This window comes from Aedes albopictus, chromosome 1 (assembly GCF_035046485.1).
Source record: "Aedes albopictus strain Foshan chromosome 1, AalbF5, whole genome shotgun sequence".
Taxonomy (NCBI): Eukaryota; Metazoa; Arthropoda; class Insecta; order Diptera; family Culicidae; genus Aedes; species Aedes albopictus.
The window spans coordinates 182,564,682-182,585,862 of NC_085136.1; the positions used below are offsets into that span (position 1 = coordinate 182,564,682).

Below are 21,181 nucleotides of genomic sequence, written 5' to 3' on the forward strand. Positions count from 1 at the left end.
ACCCAAAATGTTTACTAAACATCCAAGTAACCACGAAGCAGTATATAAGTGCATTATTTCAACTTTATAGTAGAATATACAATTGTCATTATAATGCTGCATTGCTATAAACACTTCTTTAAAGCAAAATCAAATTCGAAAAGGGCCCCACTGTAATCACAATAGTATCATAAACCGGGGTCAAATTGATCTTCGGGTCGAAATTGATAAGACGTTTTTCCGTTAGAAAAAGTATATTTTGCAATAGTTTCCTTTTAAGTATCGTGCTGTCGGAATCTGATACTAAATGCTTTTTGTAAGGAAACTAGTCAAAAATGCTTTATCTATTTGAAAAACAACTGACCAATTTCAACCCGGAGATCAATTTGACCCCGGTTCACGGTACCACATGCAGCTGCACGTTGACTGCCAATGCTAAAGCAACATAAATGCACTTGCTCTACACTCAGCCAAATAACCTCAAGATGTCCATAAGGCCCAACTTATGAAACGACCTTTAAACAATTTATAATGATTCGAATGAATTTCATAAGGTCGCACTATGACGCAGAATCGTCTCATTGCTTGGATTTTACTTATGTTTAGCATCATGGTGTTCACAAGCGTCGGTAGCCGTGTGGATAAAACATGTGCTCGGTGATTCCGACGTTCATGGATCGTATCCAGTCTACATCATTTTAAGATTTTTTTTTTTGTTCTTTTCATAAGTCCATCCTATGAAATTTGTCATAGCAAGCACGATCTATTTTCATAATGTATTCTTATGGCATCCATAATTTTTAGTTATAGCCAGTACTGAAAAATTCATTTCGTCATATCTAAAATCAATCACCTATAGCTCATTTTAGAAGCTGAACCTTAGAAAATTGTATATGAAAAACTTGTGCGGCTGGCCCAGTTCTGCAAGAAAGTCACGGAAAACCACTATTTTTCGAATATTTAAGGTAAATGTCACGGACTACCTTCGAAAAATGCAAATGATATTCACGGTGAATATCATTTGGTATTTTTCAAAGGTAGTCCGTGACATTTACATTAAATATTCGAAAAATAGCGGCTTTTCCGTGACTTTCTTGCAGAATTGGTCTAGCCGCACAAGTTTTTCATATACCATGTTCTCAGGTTCAGCTTCTAAAGTGAGCTGCAGGTGGTTGAATTTAGATATGTCGAAATGAAATTTTCGGCACTGGTTATAGCAAAAATTCATAAGGTATTGATTTTATTTATTTATTTATTTCTCATATATTCTCATTTATTCTCATATATATTACACTAGTTAACAAAATAAAACGAAAGTCGTGATCTTCTGACAATGACCAAAACTTTTTTAGCACAATTTAGCGCTGATTTCGAAACCGTGCTTCAAAAATTTTCAGGTAGAACAGTTTTTGAGTTTTAACTCAATATCGAGATTTACAACTTTTTAAAATATGGAATTTACTAAAATTTAAATATCTTGCGTTTCGTTCGACCAATTTCGAATATTTTTCCAAAAACTAACAACTGAATACAATAATATGCGATCAAAGTAATGCAGGTGTTGGGGCAGTTTGGAGGGATAGCAGGAGTGAATGAAAACAGTCTTTCAGTTGTTATACTGAACAGCTATAAAGCTAAAATACAGGGGGTGGCCACAATGTTTGGGATAGGCAACTTTTTTTCCACAAAAAAAAAATCAACATACTGTAACTTTTCATAGATTGCATCAAAAAAATCTCAAATTTTGACTGTTTATCAACCTGTTTTATGTGCATCATTGGTACAAATTTGGGCTTTATTGATTAATATTTCGCAAAGTTAGAACCGTTCGGATAAAACACTATTTTTTTTAGACAATTCATTTTTGAGATGTCATATCTCGGAATCCAGTGAACCGAATTGAATGAATTTTTTAACGTTTATCTATAATATATTGATATTTCATACAACGTTATAAAATATAATATTTTCTCACGGCGAATTAAGTTATACCGGGTTGAAATTTTTACCCATATAGAGGAAAATAAGTCAAATTTACAATACCACACAAAAATTACTAAATGTGTTCTTCCTTTAATCTAAATAGGCTCTAATATATTAGATGAAAGATAACTTGAGAACAGAAGTGGAAAATATTTGGACATCAACACTAACATTTATTGACATTGATGTAAAAAATACATTTTTTCGAGAAAAATTCAAAAAGTGTCAATCCATGATAACTTTTTTGAAATTATTTTTTGTTGCTGTGTCGGGAGTCGAACCAGAAGTGTTGAAGACCGCTAGATGAGTTCCATACGCGCTGGCGCCTTGGACTGTTTCTGCTACAGCGATAACAACAGATTATTTCATTAACTAAAAGGAAACTGTTCTTCTGCCTCAATCATTGCAGTAGAGGGCAAAACGACTATGTCATATGTAATAAAATCCTTGTAAACACATTTTGAAAAATCACTGATGAATACATAATGCATTTTAGAAGATATTTAATCAATAATAAAATATTGAAACACCTTTCGCACACTGCTCATATGCTAATTGTGGATTCATAATTATTGGCATGTGATAGCAGTCAACAGAAAAGGGAAAAGGTCTTCTTTAAAAGGTTTTGCTGAAGAAAGTCGTCGATCGGTGGTTCAAACGGGGATTAAGTTGGTCGGTAGTTGAACCAGAAGTGTTGAAGACCGCTAGAGTTGAGCGTAAAATTGTTCACTCTTCTTGATTTCATTTGTTTACCATTAGAGTCATGCTTTCATAATTGAATTGTTAGAGCAACCTTTGCTAGTTTATACATTGCATTTATTCAGTTTTTACAGTGTCGAATTATTGATTTATCGTATACCACCTATGAATGCACCCTAATGTAAAGAAAAATATAATGCATCATTACATTGATAATGCCAATCTTGTCATGCAAAAAAGGATTATTGCATGACAAGTGTGGAATTACAGGTATTCTTCGATTTAACGTACCCTCGATAAAGCGTACCCTCGATATAGTGAATTCGATATAACGTACATTTTGCTTCGATATAACGTACACCATTGAAAAATTGCATTTTTTTTTCAGTAATAACCATTAGATAATCTGAAAAATCACTCAAATCAATGCTGTGCTGAAGCATTAGCCTTTACCCAAAATTAGCGCAATTTGGGGAAAAAATGTACCGTCAAGGCGCCATTCACCGTGGGGGCTCCATTCACCGTGTGCCTTCGAATATTTTTTCATTATTTCCATATTATGATTGAATGATATGACAATTTCCCTTCAATTTCACCAATACAATGTTGTATTGGTGAAATTGAAGGGAAATTGTCATATCATTCCATCATAATATGGAAATAATGAAAAAAATATTCGAAGGCACACGGTGAATGGAGCTCCCACGGTGAATGGCGCCTTGACGGTACGTTATATCGAAGCACAAAAAAATTGTTTTTGTTAATTTCACCGAAATCATTATTTGGGGTTCTCTTCGTCATGGGGGGTTTTTTGAAACCGGTTGGTCTCAGAATTGGCCTCAAATCCTTCCCAACCAAGCTGAGTTATATGCCTAAATTTCAGGCAATTCGGCCCACAAAAACCCTCCATGACGAAGAGAACAAACCTGCCGATAATACCCTTCGTCACCCTACATCAATATTAGCATAAAAAAATATAAAACATTTCTCTGCTTCGATATAACGTATACACTTCGATATAACGTACAAAGAGATTTTTTTTGTACGTTATATCGAAGAGTACCTGTACTGCATTTCGCATTGCAAAGGTTGATATTCAGTCTAATTTGTGCAATGATATAATGCTTGTGGTTACTTGGGTAGTCAATTCATTGGTTTTATATTTTGAAGGTTTTTTTTTATGTTGCCTGCCCCGGGAATCTAACCTACAGTGTTCACGACCACTCGATAAGTTGCATCCACACTGATGCCGTAGACTGTTCCTGCTACAATAAGGCTATCCATGAGACCTGAGACAGATGCGATCAGCTGATTTCTTTTGTTTACCATGTATTTTTGACATCCGATGATCGGAGTGACAGTTGAACACAAAGGAATTTGTTAAGCACCGACGACACTTGACGAAACTTTGTCAAGTTGTATTTACACTGTGTTTACATTTTTAGCTGTCACCTCCATCGCGGTAAGTCGGTAAGTTCCACCTCCATCGGTAAGTTATTTTCATGTTGGCAAAATATTTGAGTAGAAGAGTGGAACACATTGATAGGGAAGATCGGGGTATAATGAACCGTTTTTGTCGAAACCGTTGACTTTTATGATAAACTTTTAATGCATTAGTGTGAAGTAACAAGTCATTGATACCATTTAAACCAGTGATTAAGTACTAGCCAGGACCCGAGCCTCCAGGGGAGAGTGAACATCTTAAGGCGGTAGTTGGTGGAACGCTTACTATTAGAGTGTACTCATGTACGGTCCCCCCCTTCTCGAAGTCATCCCTAACGGGCGTACCGCGAAGGTAAGGAAGAGAGAGAATGAGTTTTTAGTGGGTCGATCCCCACATCACCCGAGGAACCACAAAAAAAACGAGTGATTCCTAAAGTAAGCGAAATTGCCCCCTAGAGGACGAAAATTAGTCCAGAGGGGGCGAAAATAACTAAAACGGAAATTTGAGGGCGATTTTTTCAATGATTGAAAACCATCAGAAGTATTAGGAAACAAGTCTAAGGAATCCAACCTTTAAAGGAATTAAAATTTCTTGACATTTACAAGAATATTTCTCGAATCTTCGAACAAATTAACAATTTAAGACATTCTTAGAAATGTAATTAATTATACTTAAGTTCAAAGTTGGTGTGTTGAAATGATGATTGTTGATGTTTCTAGGGACTGTTTGATAAAACCTCCAAAAAGCTTTTATAGTAAGAGCTACAAGAGATTCCGCAGAAAATTCTGAAAATTTTTAATAGAGAAAGCCCCCACTGGAAAAGCGAATATTTTTACTAAGCATCAGCATTCATGATTTGTTTTTGCCCAAATTTTGCAACTTGATGAAGTTATTTGGTTTTTAATTTAAAGTCAGATTTCTTCATGCAGCATTTTAGTTAAAAACACGAAGGTTGAAAAAAAAAATTCAAGCAAGTTTTCATGTTTGATTGTATATTGGTTGTATGTATAAATGATAAAATACCTGAGGATATTTTTGTCGAGATCCAAGTTCTGCGAAGATTCATTCATTCATTCATGAAGATTTTTCTGATGCTTTTCGGCATACAGGTTTTGAAAATTGATGACAATCTTTCTAATGAAATTCTAAATTTAGCTTATATCTGGCTGTCGATCCGAAAACATTCTGGAAGTTTAGCTAAAATAAAAAAGTTCATTATGCATGATGGATGCATGCATACCAGTGAACCCATCCACAGCACCAGTAACTATTTCAACGATGCTGCTCAAAATCTTATTTATTTTGTTTTCCAAAAATGTTTTCAAAAACGTTGTTGTTCTATTGGAGATGAACCAGCCTCGGGCTGAAAATCTCCCTAATAAAGCTAATAATAATAATGATAATAATAATAATAATAATAATAATAATAATAATAATAATAATAAAGTTGTTGTTCTTGTCTTTTCAAAATTTAGAAATATATTATCAAAACTTACCGTCTGCTAGCTTCATTCTTATTCGACAATGAAACTGAAACTATTACACTAGTTTACAGCATTTTTGAACTCGGTAAGCTGATGATCATTTTTGGTGTAGAATCATGCCCTGATTTCGAAAACGCGAAGGAAAAAAATTACAGTAGAGCGGAAATTTTTTAGACTTTTCATACAAGGGTGATGATTTGAAATCGATTTTTGTTCTATTTTTAAGCAACGTCACTCACTTCACACATCTCATTCACCGTAGTCAATGCTCCGATTGAGTTGATTTTTTTACTGTATCTCGCCTACATATGATATGTCAAATAAACGTTGAGAAAGAATTTTTATATTGTTTTATTCTTATTGAAAAAAATACATTTCTTCATATATTTTTGGAAATTTGGCTAAAATTTAAGGAGATCGTCCCTAAAACTCGCCAATATATTGAATTTCATCAATCTGATGCAAAACCTGCATTCAGATGATCGAATGGTATTGTTTTCAGCTTTTAATTTATGACAAAAGATTTGTAATTGGTTGAACAAAACGCAAGGTATTTGAATTTTAGTAAATTCCATATTTTTAAAAGTTGTAAAACTTGATATTGAGCTAAAACTCAAAAATCGCTCTACTTAAAATTTTTTGAAGCACGGTTTCGAAATCAGTGCTAAATTGTACTTCAAAAACTTTGGTCGTTGAAAGAAGTTCACGACTTTCGTTTTATTTTGTAAACTTGTGTTATTGCTTATGAAGCGAACGTGTGACCCCAGCACCACGGGCCCCAGCAGGTGGTAATATTGTTCCATATTGATGATGTTTTCCATCTTGATTTGTCGACTGTAATGGATCAAAAATCTATCAAAATGGATTGGAAGTAAATCGAAAAAATATGGTGTGGCGAATAGAAGCTAAAGGTGAATTTCTCGTAGTGGTACATTTCGCCACACAAAATAAACTGATATCTACAAACGCGATCCGTGCGTGAAAATATCAATATTTTTTATGTTTTTTTTAATCAAAAAGTTTTATATAAACACGGTTTCAATGAAAATACCTTTGAAATGGGCTTTCATATACATATTTATGCATACATAGTTTTGATCCACGTTTGTCTTTTTCTTAACTGTTTGAAAGAATCATAGTTAAAAGATTAATTACACTAGTTTACAGCATTTTTGAACTCGGTAAGCTGATGATCATTTTTGGTGTAGAATCATGCCCTGAGTTCAAAAACGCAAAGGAAAAAAAAAATACAGTAGAGCGGAAATGTTTTCGACTTTTCATACAAGGTTGATGATTTGAAATCGATTTTTGTTCTATTTTTAAGCAAAGTCGCTTACTTCACACATCTCATTCTCCGTAATCAATGCTCCAATTGTGCTGATTTTTTTTACTGTGACTCGCCTACATATGATATGTCAAATAAACGTTGAGAAAGAATTTTTAAATTGTTTTTGTCTTATTGAAAAAAATATATCTGTTCATATATTTTTGGAAATTTTGCTAAAATTTAAGGAGATCGCCTCTAAAATTTGCCAATATCTTGAATTTCATCAATCTGACGCAAAACCTGCATTCAGATGATCGAATGGTATTGTATTCAGCTTTTAATATATGGAAAAAGATTCAAATTGGTTGAACAAAACGCAAGATATTTGAATTTTAATAAATTCCATATTTTAAAAAGTTATAAAACTCAATATTGAGCTAAAACTCAAAAACTGTTCTACTTAAAATTTTTTGAAGCACGGTTTCGAAATCAGCGCTAAATTGTGCTTCAAAAATTTTGGTCGTTGACAGAAGTTCACGACTTTCGTTTTATTTTGTAAACTAGTGATACAATGCCTCCCGCACTATCAAAGCTACCCGCATTCACAAAGTTACCCCGTATTACGATACCTATATCCAATTAAAGAATCACGTATGCAAATTCAAGGAGATCACGCAGCAGACACGCCTTACTAGAGTCTGAACGATGCATTCGCACTTTTCAAACCAATGCGGGCACTATACATAGGTATGACTGTGCCTGTTAGCCATCAAATCTTTAATCCATGGTAAAGTTCAAGTTCAACGACGTCTTTGTGTTTAACAACCACGCGGCAATGAAGATGGAATGATGCACAAAGCGTTCAGTGTGTCAAGGAAGTTTTGGGTTTGCAAAGTGGCGCGAAACTGATAAGCTTTATTTGAGAGGTTGAAGTTAACGAATCCATTAAAAAATTATGATGATATGAACACTAGTACATTTTCGACTTTTTGGCAGCAGTGCTTCAATAGAACAAAGTAATGAGCCATTCGTCGATAATAATTAAATAATTTTTTTTCGCAGACATCCAAGCGTTTTGCGGTCATCGAAGGAATAAATCATGACTAATTTTTCCGCAAGGATCTTTGATCGATTCAAGGAGAGCCATATTAAACTGGAAAAATATTTACGCCTAAATTATTAGTTTTTGCTATAGGCTGTCTTCGGAAAAGCCTATTTTCATATTTTTTGAACATTAATGTGAAAAATGGGGGGTCCAAATGGTTCTCAAGATCACAACTTCTCCATGTTTCCACATAGAGCAATGAAATGCTCCACAGTTTCTACAAAGTTGAGAAGCACTTAATTCTGAACAACTTTGCCGAAGAAACTATATTGCTACATATCTTTTATGGTTTCAGAGATATTATTTTTGTAAAAAAAAAAATAGGGTTACATTCGAAAAAAAAGTTTTCTTTCGATAACTTTTAAAACATCCGAACAGTTTTAGTGCAATATGTTTTTTTTTAAAGACAGCAAAGTTCTATATCCTCATTTAAAAAGTTATTCATGGTTTTCTTCTAAAAATGGCTTATTTTTGACACTCAATAGCTATGGCCTGAGTTATATTTCAAATCTTTTAATCTTGTTCAGAAGATCTTGTTTTCATCTTTCAATGGTGAAAAAACAAAAAAAAAGGGATTTTTGTTAAAGCGTTTAAATAGAAGAAAAGCCCTCAGAAAATATAAGATATACGAGTTTATCATTTTTAACAAAAATGTGTGATATTAAAAGTATAAAAAGTGTTCGTAACAAAGTATCCGAAAAAATCAACCAATCAAAACATATTGGAAGAAATCCGTTACTTCTAAAGGATTTTCTCATGTAGGACATTCTCATGTATTTTCCTTCTTTGAAACATAGGCTATTCTTTCACGTTTATTAACCCTCCTAGGATGTTAGGTTTTTCGCACCACGATGGCGTAATGCACGTTCAGCGTGCCTGTTTGGGTCATATTGACACCAACATCGTTTTCCTGTACGCTGTACCAACTGCTGAATGTTTCAGAAGAAATTTTTCCTTTTAAACACAAGCTGTTCTTCATTAGCTGATGCCTTTTTTTAGATATTTTTCCTTCTTTCAAACATAGGCTGGTCTTTCAAGTTTACTAATTTTATTGCGTCATGTACCAACTGCTGATTTTTCTCATCAGTGGTTTTACATTCTGGAGTTTTGTTCAAGTTTCTCGATTTTATTATGTTCATATGTTGAAGCTGCAGATTTTTCATCTGATATTTTTACTTCTTTTAAACATAGGCTGTTCTTTCATGTAGTGTTGCACTTGAACTGAACACGAGTCGAAAATAATATAAATGCTTTCAATGTTTTGATTGAAACGCAGTAGTAATTTAACTTGCGTGTCAGAGCTTACTGCTCAAGAACGCCCGTTCAGATACCGATTCAGCTCCGAACTCATATGTGCTTACTCTATCGATATGTTATGCGAATAAACTGATCCGGCCACCCGGAATTTAAGAAAATCCGTAAATATAAATATACCTACATTGTGAGGTTGAGGTGTAAGAAAGTATTATTGATGAACATGACTTTTAGAGATTTTTTTTTCTGGAATAGCCCACCAATGGACTGATGACAAGACTGTTGGTTTATTATCTTTGATGTTTATTGTAGCTGACATGCCGAACATGTTCCTGAAAATCCGGATTTTCCGAAAACCACGGTTATCAAACCGGTTCACTCGGATATGCTGAATCGAATCCCAAGATTATTAAAATCTTTGAAAAAATGGCGGATATATAACCATTTCAGCTTTGAGGACACCAGGGTATCATGCAGGCATTATGCGAATGTACCTAATTATTTATCTGCGTTCAATTTAGAGCTCGCTCGCGTTCCAACTTCCACTGAACTGAAGAATTTTCAAATATTTCAGATCGCAGCGTGCCGAGTTTAACTTGACCGCGTTTAAATGCGTCACTTTTTTCATCTTTTCTACTCCATAATATGGGTTTCGACCAAATGTCCATTCGACCAAACGTCCGTTCGACCAAATGTACTTTCGACCAAATGTCATTCGACCAAACGTCATTCGACCAAATGTGTTTCGACGAAATGTCATAGTTCCAAGATTTAGAACCCTCCAGCAAGGAGTGATATAGTGATCTTTATATTTTGGAAACAGGTGATAGTAATGTGGAAGAAAAAGTGTGGAATGATTTGCCTGGTCCTCGGAAGAGAATCACTTCCAGGTGAACATTCCGAGGCTCACATGATATTTTCTCATAATTGAATTTTATTGGCTTTTCTTGGTGATCTTAATACTACTCAAAGAAGGAGGGAGTAACGAAAGTAATGAAAGAAACGGTGGATAGAATCGCAAGTGTGCGACGAGAGAAATTGAATAGAAGTTGAAAATAACCCATATCCGCCCAGCGCCCTATTTATAGGACAGATGACCCGAACGCCCAGCGTCCTATAAATAGGACAGTCCTTTGGATGTGAATATCTCCAGAATTATGCAAAATTTTTGAATTTCTTCTTCAGAGAAGATGTTCCCCACACCCATACCTTGCTCATAGTGGACAATATAGTATGTGACTGGTTCACTAGGTGGCGTAAACGATGCTGCAAAGAATGCATATTGTCACGATCTGTGAGCATCATTTCCAATGCGAAAAAAAAGTTATTTCCCTGGAATCTTGACAATGGGTAATGATTTACAGTTCATTTCTTCGGCAGAGTTGTTAATCACACATTCCTTAGGATGTGGAGGTGGTAGCAAGGATATTTAAATTCAAGATGGCGGCTTAGGTTCCAAGATGGCGGTCAAAACTCCAGAATATATGCTTTTTAACGACAATGCTGCTTCGGATACTATGCAATATGGGTATCTATCGATCGGGCTTCACAAGTAGAACTCAAAAATCAATATCCGACGCCATTTTGGACCATATCCAAGATGGCGCCCATGGAATGGTAGTTTGAGCTATGATACCATTCAATATGGGTATCTATCGATCGGGCATGATGAGTAGAAGTAAAAATCGATAGTTTACGCCATTTTGAAATTCAAGATGGTGGGCCATATCCAAGATGGAGGCCACGGAATGGTAGTTTGAGCTATGATACTATGCAATATGGGTATCTATCGATCGGGCTTGATGAGTAGAAGTCAAAAAACGATATTTGACTCTGTTTAGAAATCCAAGATGGCGGCCATAGAATGAGAGTTTGAGCTATGAAACCATGCAATATGGGTATCTATCGATCGGGCTTCATGAGTAGAACTCAAATATGAATATCCGACGCTATTTTGAAATCCAATATGGTGGACCATACCCAAGTTAGTGGCCACGGAATGGTAGTTTGAGCTATAATACCATGCAATATGCGTATCTAAAGGGTAGATGGTAGGATAAAAGGTGGAGCAGACGGTCGGGTAGAGGGTTTGGGTGAAAGATAGAGTAGAGGGAGTGGGTAGAAGGTTATGGTAGAGGATAGGGTAGACGGTAGGGAGAAGGGTAAAATAGAGAGTAGGTTTGAGGGTAGGAAAAATGTTAGGGTAGAGAGTAGGGTAGACGGTACGATTAAGCACAATATAGACTAGAGGGTACGGTAAAGGATATGACAGTGGTTATAGTAGAGGATAGTTTAGAGGGTAGGGCAGATGGTAGGGTTGAAGGTTATGATAGAGCATAGGATAGAGGGATGGAATAGAGGGCAAAGAAGACAGTAAGGTAGAGGCTAGAGAATAGGGTGAAGAATTGAGATGAGATTAGATGAGCTGAGGTTCTTTTTTGAGATACCTTCAGGAATTCTTTCCAGGATTTCTTCAGGCATTCCTTTCGAGAATCTTCTCAGGTTTATTCCCAAGATTCCTTTAGATATTGCTTCCGAGATTGCTGTATGGATTGCTCCGGAGTTCTCTTCAGGGATTTTTGCAGGCGTTGTTTTGAAAAATCCTGAAAGGATTCTGTTAGTTATTCTTTTCTGCATTCTTTCAGAGATTTGTGCTGGAATTCCTTCAAAGATTCCTTCCATGATTCCTGCTGTTATTCCTTAAGGGATCCCTCCCGAAAAAAAAAATTGAAAAATTATGTTTTTTTCAAGATTGTTTTCAGGCAACCCTAGATCATAGAGACATCTTCTATGGTTCTTGCAGGAATGTCTGCTTAGCTTCTGGCTGGCATTCCTGTCGTGATCTCTCTAAGGAATACATCAGGTATTCTTTACGGGATTCCTTCAGGAATAACTTCAGGGATTTCTGTCAGAATTGCTTTCAAAAATCCTGAAAGGATTCTACCAGAAATTTTACTCAGCATTCTTTCACGGGTTTCTTCTGGAATTACTTCACAGATTCATTTTAGTATACTTTCGACATAAGTCAAAACATATTCAGAGAATCCTAATGGAATTCTTTCTATGAGCCGGGATCCTCGCTCGGGATTTATACAGCAATTCCTCCTGGAATTTCTTCTGTGATTATTTCAGGGATTCCTATCAAGCTTTCAGTTGAGATTCCCTCAGAACTCTACCAGATATGACTCTCAGAATTCCTTCTGTATATCCTCCTGGGATTCATTCGGGGATTTCCCATTATCTTTTCGATGTAACTTTGATAGGGCCCAGAATAACACCAAAAAATTCACATATTGTTCACGAATAAACAATCATGGAGTAGTACAAACACAGTGGAGCGGACCTGGTGTGATGGTTAGAACACTTGACTATCACGTCGAGGACCTGGGATCGAATCCCACTCCCGACAAACTCACAAAATGTGAGTTCTTCCTTCGGAAGGGAAGTAAAGCGTGGGTCCCGAGATGAACTAGCCTAGGGCTAAAAATCTCGTTAATACAGATAAAAAAATAGTACAAACATAAGTGGAGAAGCCGTGTAGAGTATATCTGGTTGAAATTTTATATCAAAACATAGAATGATGATGAACCTGGGCGTGTTAGTAGAATACCTGTAAATACGAGACACCGAAGACGACCATATAGTTGAGGTCGAAATACGTATCTCTCAAAGGAGACAAATTAAATGGAACATTACTTAACACGATTTTCTTTTTTAAATATAAAAAAAAATCTGAAAAGTTTACGTATGGTGAGTACGTAAAGAGAGTTTGTGGGGTGCTGAAGGAAACACTCAATTACTTTATTAAAAATAATTATCTGTGTAGAATCTAACTTCTAAAGTATTTTAACGTTTGCTTATGCCACACATAGAGTGTCCTTCCCGGGACATCCCGGGACAAGAATTCCCGGGATTTGGATGATTTCGGGATTTCCCGAATCCCGGGATATAGTTTTAGAAATCCCGACCATCCCGGGATTCCCGGGATAAAGATCATTTGTAGCTATAATTGCCACTTTGGAAATCTGATCGTTTTTTTTTCACATGCACGCACTACGATTGGGCTTTGGACACTAGGTTTTACTTGAAAAAAAATCATAAAAATCTTGATTTTATGTTATGCATTTACCTAATTTAAATTTTCTATCTTTCTGGTTTATTCAGTAATTGCAAGAACTATCTGGACATAGCCCCAATATAATATTTGGGAACCTGACTCCAAACTTGTACTATATTAAGTTAATAAATCGATTTTTTTCTCAGGAAATTCATGAATCTTGAAATTAAGTACTACAACATCTTTGAAATTATCCAAAAACCCCAATGAATTACAAGTACAGCATCTCCAACTATTATTCGAAAAAATATTTTTTTTTGAAAGGCTGTTCAGTGTTCGCCAACACGATTACTTTGTACTCGTTAATCTCCAACGAGAGTGCGGAAATTTCAACACGACGTACAACGGACTATTGGCCCGACTACGTGGAGAAACGCGAGCACAAACGAGAGAGAGAACGAATGACGTCGAAACCGAAAACGAACCGAACGGAATGGGTGTCGAATAGGTTGTTAGAATGATTGGGTGGTCTGGGAAAATCAATTTAGTATTATTTGTGACAGACCAAGCTGATGGTCACATTCAGCACGTTGTTAGTGTATTGTATTTTTTATACGTAATCTTGACTAAGTAAATTGTAATCGTAGTAATAAATGCTCTAGGCGTCTGAAGAGGGCTGAAGAGAAGTAAGCCGAAACGCGTAACGCGAATTATGCTGTTTTTATTACGTCACCGAAAAGAGATAATCCACTGAAATCACTACGATTACTTTGTGTTTTGATGCTCGAATAATTTTATTGATTAAAATAATAAACATTTTTTTACTTAATTAAGCCGATAAGCGAAAAACAAATATTCTTGTTGTTTGTAATTGAAAAATACAATTACAGCTTCATAATTACACAAGATGTTTTCTGAAACTCATATATGACATTTCTGATACATTTTAGGAAATGTTTATTTTAAAAATATGTTTTCTGTGTTAATTGGGAAAGTTTATTTAAAAGGAAATTTCATACTTTCAGGCGTGTAATGGTCAATTTCAATATTTAAGTTTGTTATTTATCAGAAAAAGCATAAGCTGTAAGAGTTTTGACGCGTTAATCGTGTTCAGAATATCACTAAGGAAAAGGCCATTCTCTACTCTAACCGATGTTCAATTGTATGCTGATCGCCCCAAAGTGGCATTTTCGTTTTTTGGATTTTTTCAGTTATTTGAATTTTAATTTAAATTTAGTGAACTAAATTATGTCATGTAGATTTATAGAGATGCACTATGTACTGGTTTTGTAGAAAATCTTTTGTCAATATTTAACCCTCCAGTAATCGCGCTGTTGTATTTTGTACAACACGTTGAAAAAATCTCGCTTTTCGTACTTAGCATTAGCGGGGTGCTGTCGGTGCAGGCCAACCGCGCGAGTTACGGAAGGTTAAATTGCTACAAGTGTTATCTACAAAAGTTGTGTTTACCCTTTGGAGCCGGATGGGTAAATATGACACCGCCGATGAAACCGAGTATAAGAAACGAGCTCGAGGCCAGCGAGGTTGCGGCAGCGAAGGCAAAACTATCCGACTGCAAAGGGTTGAAGTGATCAATTCAAAAAAGAAAATTCAGCAGGAACTTTTCACTCTCCATTCTTCAGAGTTTTGGAGATATTCTAGATTTCAGCTGAAGATATTTTCCAGGATATCCAGTAGAATTTATAGTGCAAGACTTCTTAAAATAAAAAAAAAATGTAAAAAAAATGTTCATGAAGTTTTATAGGTCATAATTAGCTGAACAGATAGCTGCAGTTTTTCCATTGAAAGCCGCAATGTATCACAAACATCTTATTAGTAAACAGTAATTTAAAGTGTTTAACAAGCACTTATGCTCCATCCAATCTACTAATAAATTGTATTGACATTTTAATAATTGATCTATTGTGTTTTATTTCAGTTTATTTATCCTTACATTTTTGTGGCCTCAAACATGGTTGCTTTACGTCGCGAGTGCAGTATTAGGAACTGGAGCCGCACTTATATGGACTGGTCAAGGAATGTACCTTTCAAAATGTAGCGATGAGTCTACCATTTCTAGGAATTCCGGAATCTTTTGGGCTTTGCTCCAAATGAGGTAGAGATTCATAAATTTTTGAAAAAAAATTATCAATGAATCAATTTTGTTCTTTTCAGCATGTTCTTTGGAAACCTCTTTGTATTCTTTCTCTTTCAAGGAAAAACACACATTGATAATGATACACGAACCCTAGTGTTCTCGATTTTGGCTGGTGTAGCCATCATTGGTATTGTGTTCCTAGGAGCTCTACGAAAACCAAATCAACCGAGTATAACTGTAGACGATGAAATGCCTGAGCACCAGCAAAGCCCAAAACAAGCATTTATTAATGCAGTGAGATTATTTATGACTAAACGCATGTTGCAACTGAGCGTTACTTTTATATACACAGGTAAAACTTTTGAATACTTGCGGTTCAGTTCAATATTCAGTTATGCTAATAACAATTTCCGTAACACTCCAAGCACCCCAAGAGTACCGCAGGTTTTTGGTTGCACACGATTCTAAGTAAAGTAATTCTAACATGGGGTTAAAACAACATAACTATAGCTCATGTGCAACCAAAAAACTGCGCTGCGTTACTCTTCTGTGACATATGTGCTGCTTGGAATACTGCCTGCTCAGCGGTCTGCTTAACTACCACATCTGTTATTCTTCAGTTTAGCACCACTTGCTAGAGTAAACTAATTTTTTTTTTAACGACGGTAATGGTACCGCGATAAAAAAAACGTCGAAAAAAACCGCGTCATTTTAAAAATCGTCGTAAAAAACCGCGTTATTGCAAAAAACGTCGTAGAAACCTCGTTATTTCAAAAACGTGGTAAAAAAAAGTCCAGTCGGTAGATGTGGTCCTGACTATTTTACGCGGGTTTTGGAAAAATCGCATTTTCTGCGACGTTTTATTTTCAAATCACGCCGTTTTTTTACGTGAACCGCGTAAAAAAACATCATTGTACTTCGTTCGAAAATCGTTCAGGAAATCCAGAAATGAAATATTATCTCGTGAGTGCTACTGCTAGTGAAGCCACGCTACGGTGCATCGTTCTAGAAGTTCTGCTTTTTGCAAAAACACAGTGCTTCGAAAATCTAAAAAAAACTGTTTATCGCCGAGAGTTGTCTTTGCTCGACCGTTAAAGAGTGGTTTCTGGATAAACTTTTTAGTCTCTGAACTATAATTTTGACAATCAAGTCTTCAAGACAAGACCTGGTTGCATTCATAAGAGTGCTTAGTTGCGGTGATGAGTGTTGCTTCCCACCGAAACATAAGACTAGCCATGGAAGAATGCCAATCATGCCACATTGAAATAAAACCAGATGAAAAACAAGTTACGTGCGTTTACTGTAGCGACTCATTCCATTTGAAGTGTTCGGGTATTTCGGATTCTCGCTACAATAAAGTTAAAAAAAAAAAAACTCACTGTTATTACTGTTCGAGTCAGTGTGAATCTTCACACACCTCAAATAAGAAGATGGATGAGCTGCTATCTACGATGAAGTGCCTGCAAGGTTCGCTGGACAAAATTAACGGGAAATGTGAGGAAAATGGACTGAATAAAAAAAAACTGATGATGCGATGAAAAAAATAGCTGTGTCTATCGGTGAACTATCGAAGTCTCAAAAAGAAATGAAGTGTTCGATGGAAGACGTGAAGTCCTGGCAATTGTTTATCCACGTACGAGGACATGAAAAAAACTACATGAGGAAATGAGGAAGGATTTTGCTGGTTGCTTGTCGAAAGTGAGTTACCATGATGCTCAAATCCGTGCCCTCAATAACTCAATCGATGATATGAAGAAACGGATACGCTTAGCAGAGCAGATTGGGCTGAAACACGAAATTGTTATTAACGGCATACCTGGGGATCTCTCATTGGGTGAGTCGGCATCGTCACCAAAGCTGCTGGCGCTGTTGGTGTTCAGCTGTTTTCCACCGATATTGAACGGACTCGTACAAAGAACGGGATGATTATTGTTGAATTCAGCAACTCAAAGGTGCGGAACGTGCACGAAAATGAAGGTCGATACACCTTGATGAAATCGACTTTGGATGCGATTTGCTGTCTGCTAGACCTTCTCCGAGTAACTCCAGGTCGTCTCCAAATAACAAGCGTTATCACACGAAGGTCTTCATCAACGAAAATCTGACCAGAGAAACCAGACAGATTTTAGGAGAGGCAAAGAAACTGAGAGCCTCTCATGGGTATAAGTAATAAGTATGTGCGGTGCAACAGAGGAAACATCTACTGTAAGCGTGATGATTCTGCTGAGGCCAACATCGTCGATTCTCTCGATGACATTAAGGCGAAACTGGAAAATATTTTTCGTTTTTGCAGAAACCATTTTTAAACTAAATTTCACAAAAAAAATGTTTTTTGCAAGAATGAAAAACATTTTCCAAAACAAAAAAAATCAGTAGATACCTTGATTCATACTCTACATGTGTAAGAAACCCGGTTTTGAAAATATTTCTTCGTTATTTAATAAAAAATCAGAAACCAAAAAAATTAGAAAATGCTTCCAGTTTTGCCTTAAGAATTTACGCTCATCTCCCAGAAAGGCCTGATCTCCCTGCGTTGTTGCTGATGTTGCTGTTGGTGTGGTTGCTGCTGATGGTGTTAGTGTCGTGCTTTCAATACAATCAATACAGTGGACTCGATGGATCCTGATGATTTCATAAGTAATGTGCAATTAAGAGACAATTTGAATATATGTTACTCTCAACCGGATAAAACTTTCACTAATACAAACATCAACGTATTGTACATTGAATATCAACTCAATACGTAAAAAAGTTGATGATTTGATGACCTATATTTCCCAATTTGAACCTACTGTTCACATTGTATGCATTTCGGAAATTAGATTGAGTTCTGATGAGTTGTATACCTATGTGTAGTTTACCCAACTATGATGCTGTTTAAGCTGTCCAAGATCGAACCGATCCGGTGGTGGAGCCTGTATATTCATTCATAGCTCAATTGAGTATGATACGATTAGGAATGAAGAGCTTTTGGAAGGCAGTGCTAGTATTTTAACCCTCAATGAAACAAAATTAAACATCTCAGTGATATACAGACCTCCGCATGCCTCTCTCAGCGAAAGTATCCAATACTTGGATGAATTATTCGAAGCTAAAAATGCTGTGTCTTGAAGACTTCAATATAAATCTGCTCAATTCAACTTCTAATCAATATCTATCTATGCTTGAATCAAACGGCTTCGCATGTTTAAATCATATTGATAGCAATCACGCTACGTACGTGCAATGTTCGATTATAGATCAGCTTGGACAACGTTAGTTTTACGGATCACAAAGCTATACTGATCAACTTCGGATCGAGTGCTCGTGTTGCTACTCGTCGTTCTTCAATTCGGTCTATTAGATTTGATTTTGATCGCATATCCAACGACTTAGAACAGTCTTTAGAAAGAGTTGACAGTTTCGAAAATCTGACAGAAATAATTGTTAATTTAATGAATTGTAATTCGTTGGAAGTTCGTTCACATAACAGGAAACATGATAGAGCACCATGGATACTATTTTGAGATAAATTCGTTTAAGAGAAAAATTGTATAAAAGAACAGCCATTGAAAATACTCTTATAAAACAAAACTACAAAAGGAAAAGAACTATGTTACAAAGCTAATAAAACAGAAACAACAAAATTACTATTCAAATTTGATCGCTGAAAATCGTAAAAATATAAGAAACGTTTGTGGTAGAACAAATCTAAAAAAGAGCATAAAAGAAATAGTTTCGAATAATATAACTTTAAATGACGGAGTGGAAATATGTGATGCTTTCAACAAGTTTTTCATAAATATGCCTTGTGTACTACCGTCAAACGGGGTGACTTGCAACACTTTTAAGCTTCAACTAACAAAATTTGTTGATTACACTCAGTTTTAAAATTTAAACTCTTTGTAATAGTTTTAATAGCCGGCCCCTCTACAAAATAAAGTGAACAAGTTATAGATTAATTTATTTTTTCATGTTGAAAAAGCTAAATAAGGTCGTTTTTGATACAAGACGTCGTGCGGGGTGACTTGCAACACTCAATGTAAATCCCTTTTCTAACACGCAGATATTTATTTTTAGTTTCAAGCATATTTGATAAGTCTTCTTGTTACTATTGTGATGTCGTTTGGGTTGACATTCATATTTTTGTATTTGTTTTTACATAGGAAACTGAATTGTGAATTTTTATATGGAAATATTGGGCTCAAAAACACCAAGTTACTAATTGTTAATTTAACATAAGTTTTAATGTATTTTTCAGTTCTTATGATGATGCTTCAGACTGTTGCTGGTGAACTATTAGTTAAACAACAATATTTCGTTTTCCTGGACTTTGAATTGTTAATAAAATGAGTGTTGCAAGTCACCCCGTCTAGGTACCATATTTCAAAACATATGAATTTAACAAAGATATTGTAATGTTTTTATAAAGTAAAATGGAAATTTATATAGCTTATTATATAAAGAATCCGCATATGGAATATTATTTTTGGGGAATTATGTTATCATTCTTTTGCAGGCAACAATTTAGAGCTCACATTTTTGTTACTTTTTCATGTTGAAACTATTTATATAAAAGTAAAAATCGTGGCTACTACTAAGATAGTATGTAAACTTTTTAGTTCAACTGAGTTTTGGTAGGTAAGCGTCCGTTTTTTATGTTTTTTTGATAGATATAGACAGAAGACATCAAGTGTTGCAAGTCACCCCGCCGTTGCAAGTCACCCCGTATCTGATAGTTTAACTCGAACATACAAGAATGTCCAGGACTCCATTGTGTTGTGTTCAGTAACATCCAATGAAATAGACAATTATGTTCAAGGGCTCAATAAATCTAGTGCTGTAGGTGTCAAAGGAATCCCTGCCAGACTTGTAAAAAATAACGCTCCGATTATCGCACCTATTTTAAGAGATCTAGAAAACATGTCTTTAGAAGTTGGTGCTTTCTCAAGTTGCTTAAAAACAGCCAAAACCGTACCGATTTATAAAAATGGCCAATGGACTAGTTTAGGTAACTGCAGTCCTATCTCCATACTGCCCACGTCATCTAAGCCGCTTGAGAAGGTCAAACATTGTAGACTAAGCAAATTTTTCGAAAGAAATAATATCATTGATAGGAAACAGTACGACTTTCAACCGAAATCCAATACCAGTAATGCAGCAGTAGATATGTACAATGAAATAGCACATTGATAGCCGTCGGATTTGCTCGACTATATTCATCGATGTTTCAAAATCCTTTGACTGCGTACCACCTGATTTATTGCTACGAAAATTGTACAGCTATGGTATAAGATGAAACGCTTTTCATTTGATTGGCTCGTATCTTAACAATAGGAAACAATGTGTCACTATTGATAGCACTAGTTTACAGCATTTTTGAACTCGGTAAGCTGATGATCATTTTTGGTGTAGAATCATGCCCTGAGTTCGAAAACGAGAAGGAAAAAAAATACAGTAGAGCGGAATTTTTTTCGAGTTTCCATACAAGGTTGATGATTTGAAATCGATGTTTGTTCTATTTATAAGCAAAGTCGTTCACTTTAACCATCTCATTCTCCGTAATCAATGCTCCGATTGAGCTGAATTTTTTACTGTAACTCGCCTACATATGATGTGTCAAATACACGTCGAGAAAGAATTTTTAAATTGTTTTTTTCTTATTGAAGAAAAAGCATATCTTTGAAAAATTTTGGGAATTTTGCTAAAATTTAAGGAGATCGTCCCTAAAACTCGCCAATATCTTGAAATTCATCAATCTGACGCAAAACTTGTATTCAGATGATCGAATGGTAATGTATTCAGCTTTCAATTTATAGATAAAGATTAAAA

The 21,181-nt window shown here is 35.6% G+C and overlaps 1 protein-coding gene across 4 annotated transcripts in view; it reads left to right on the top strand.

The window, feature by feature from the left end:
• LOC109406996 (UNC93-like protein MFSD11) overlaps positions 1–21,181 on the top strand; it is a 465,065-nt gene that overhangs the window by 422,287 nt on the left and 21,597 nt on the right. For all 4 annotated transcript variants that reach the window (XM_062845932.1, XM_062845933.1, XM_029858050.2 and 1 more), the window contains 2 exons: positions 15,212–15,388; positions 15,448–15,722. In XM_062845932.1, coding sequence (XP_062701916.1) covers positions 15,212–15,388; positions 15,448–15,722 — 452 coding nt within the window. The remainder of the gene's footprint in view (positions 1–15,211; positions 15,389–15,447; positions 15,723–21,181) is intronic.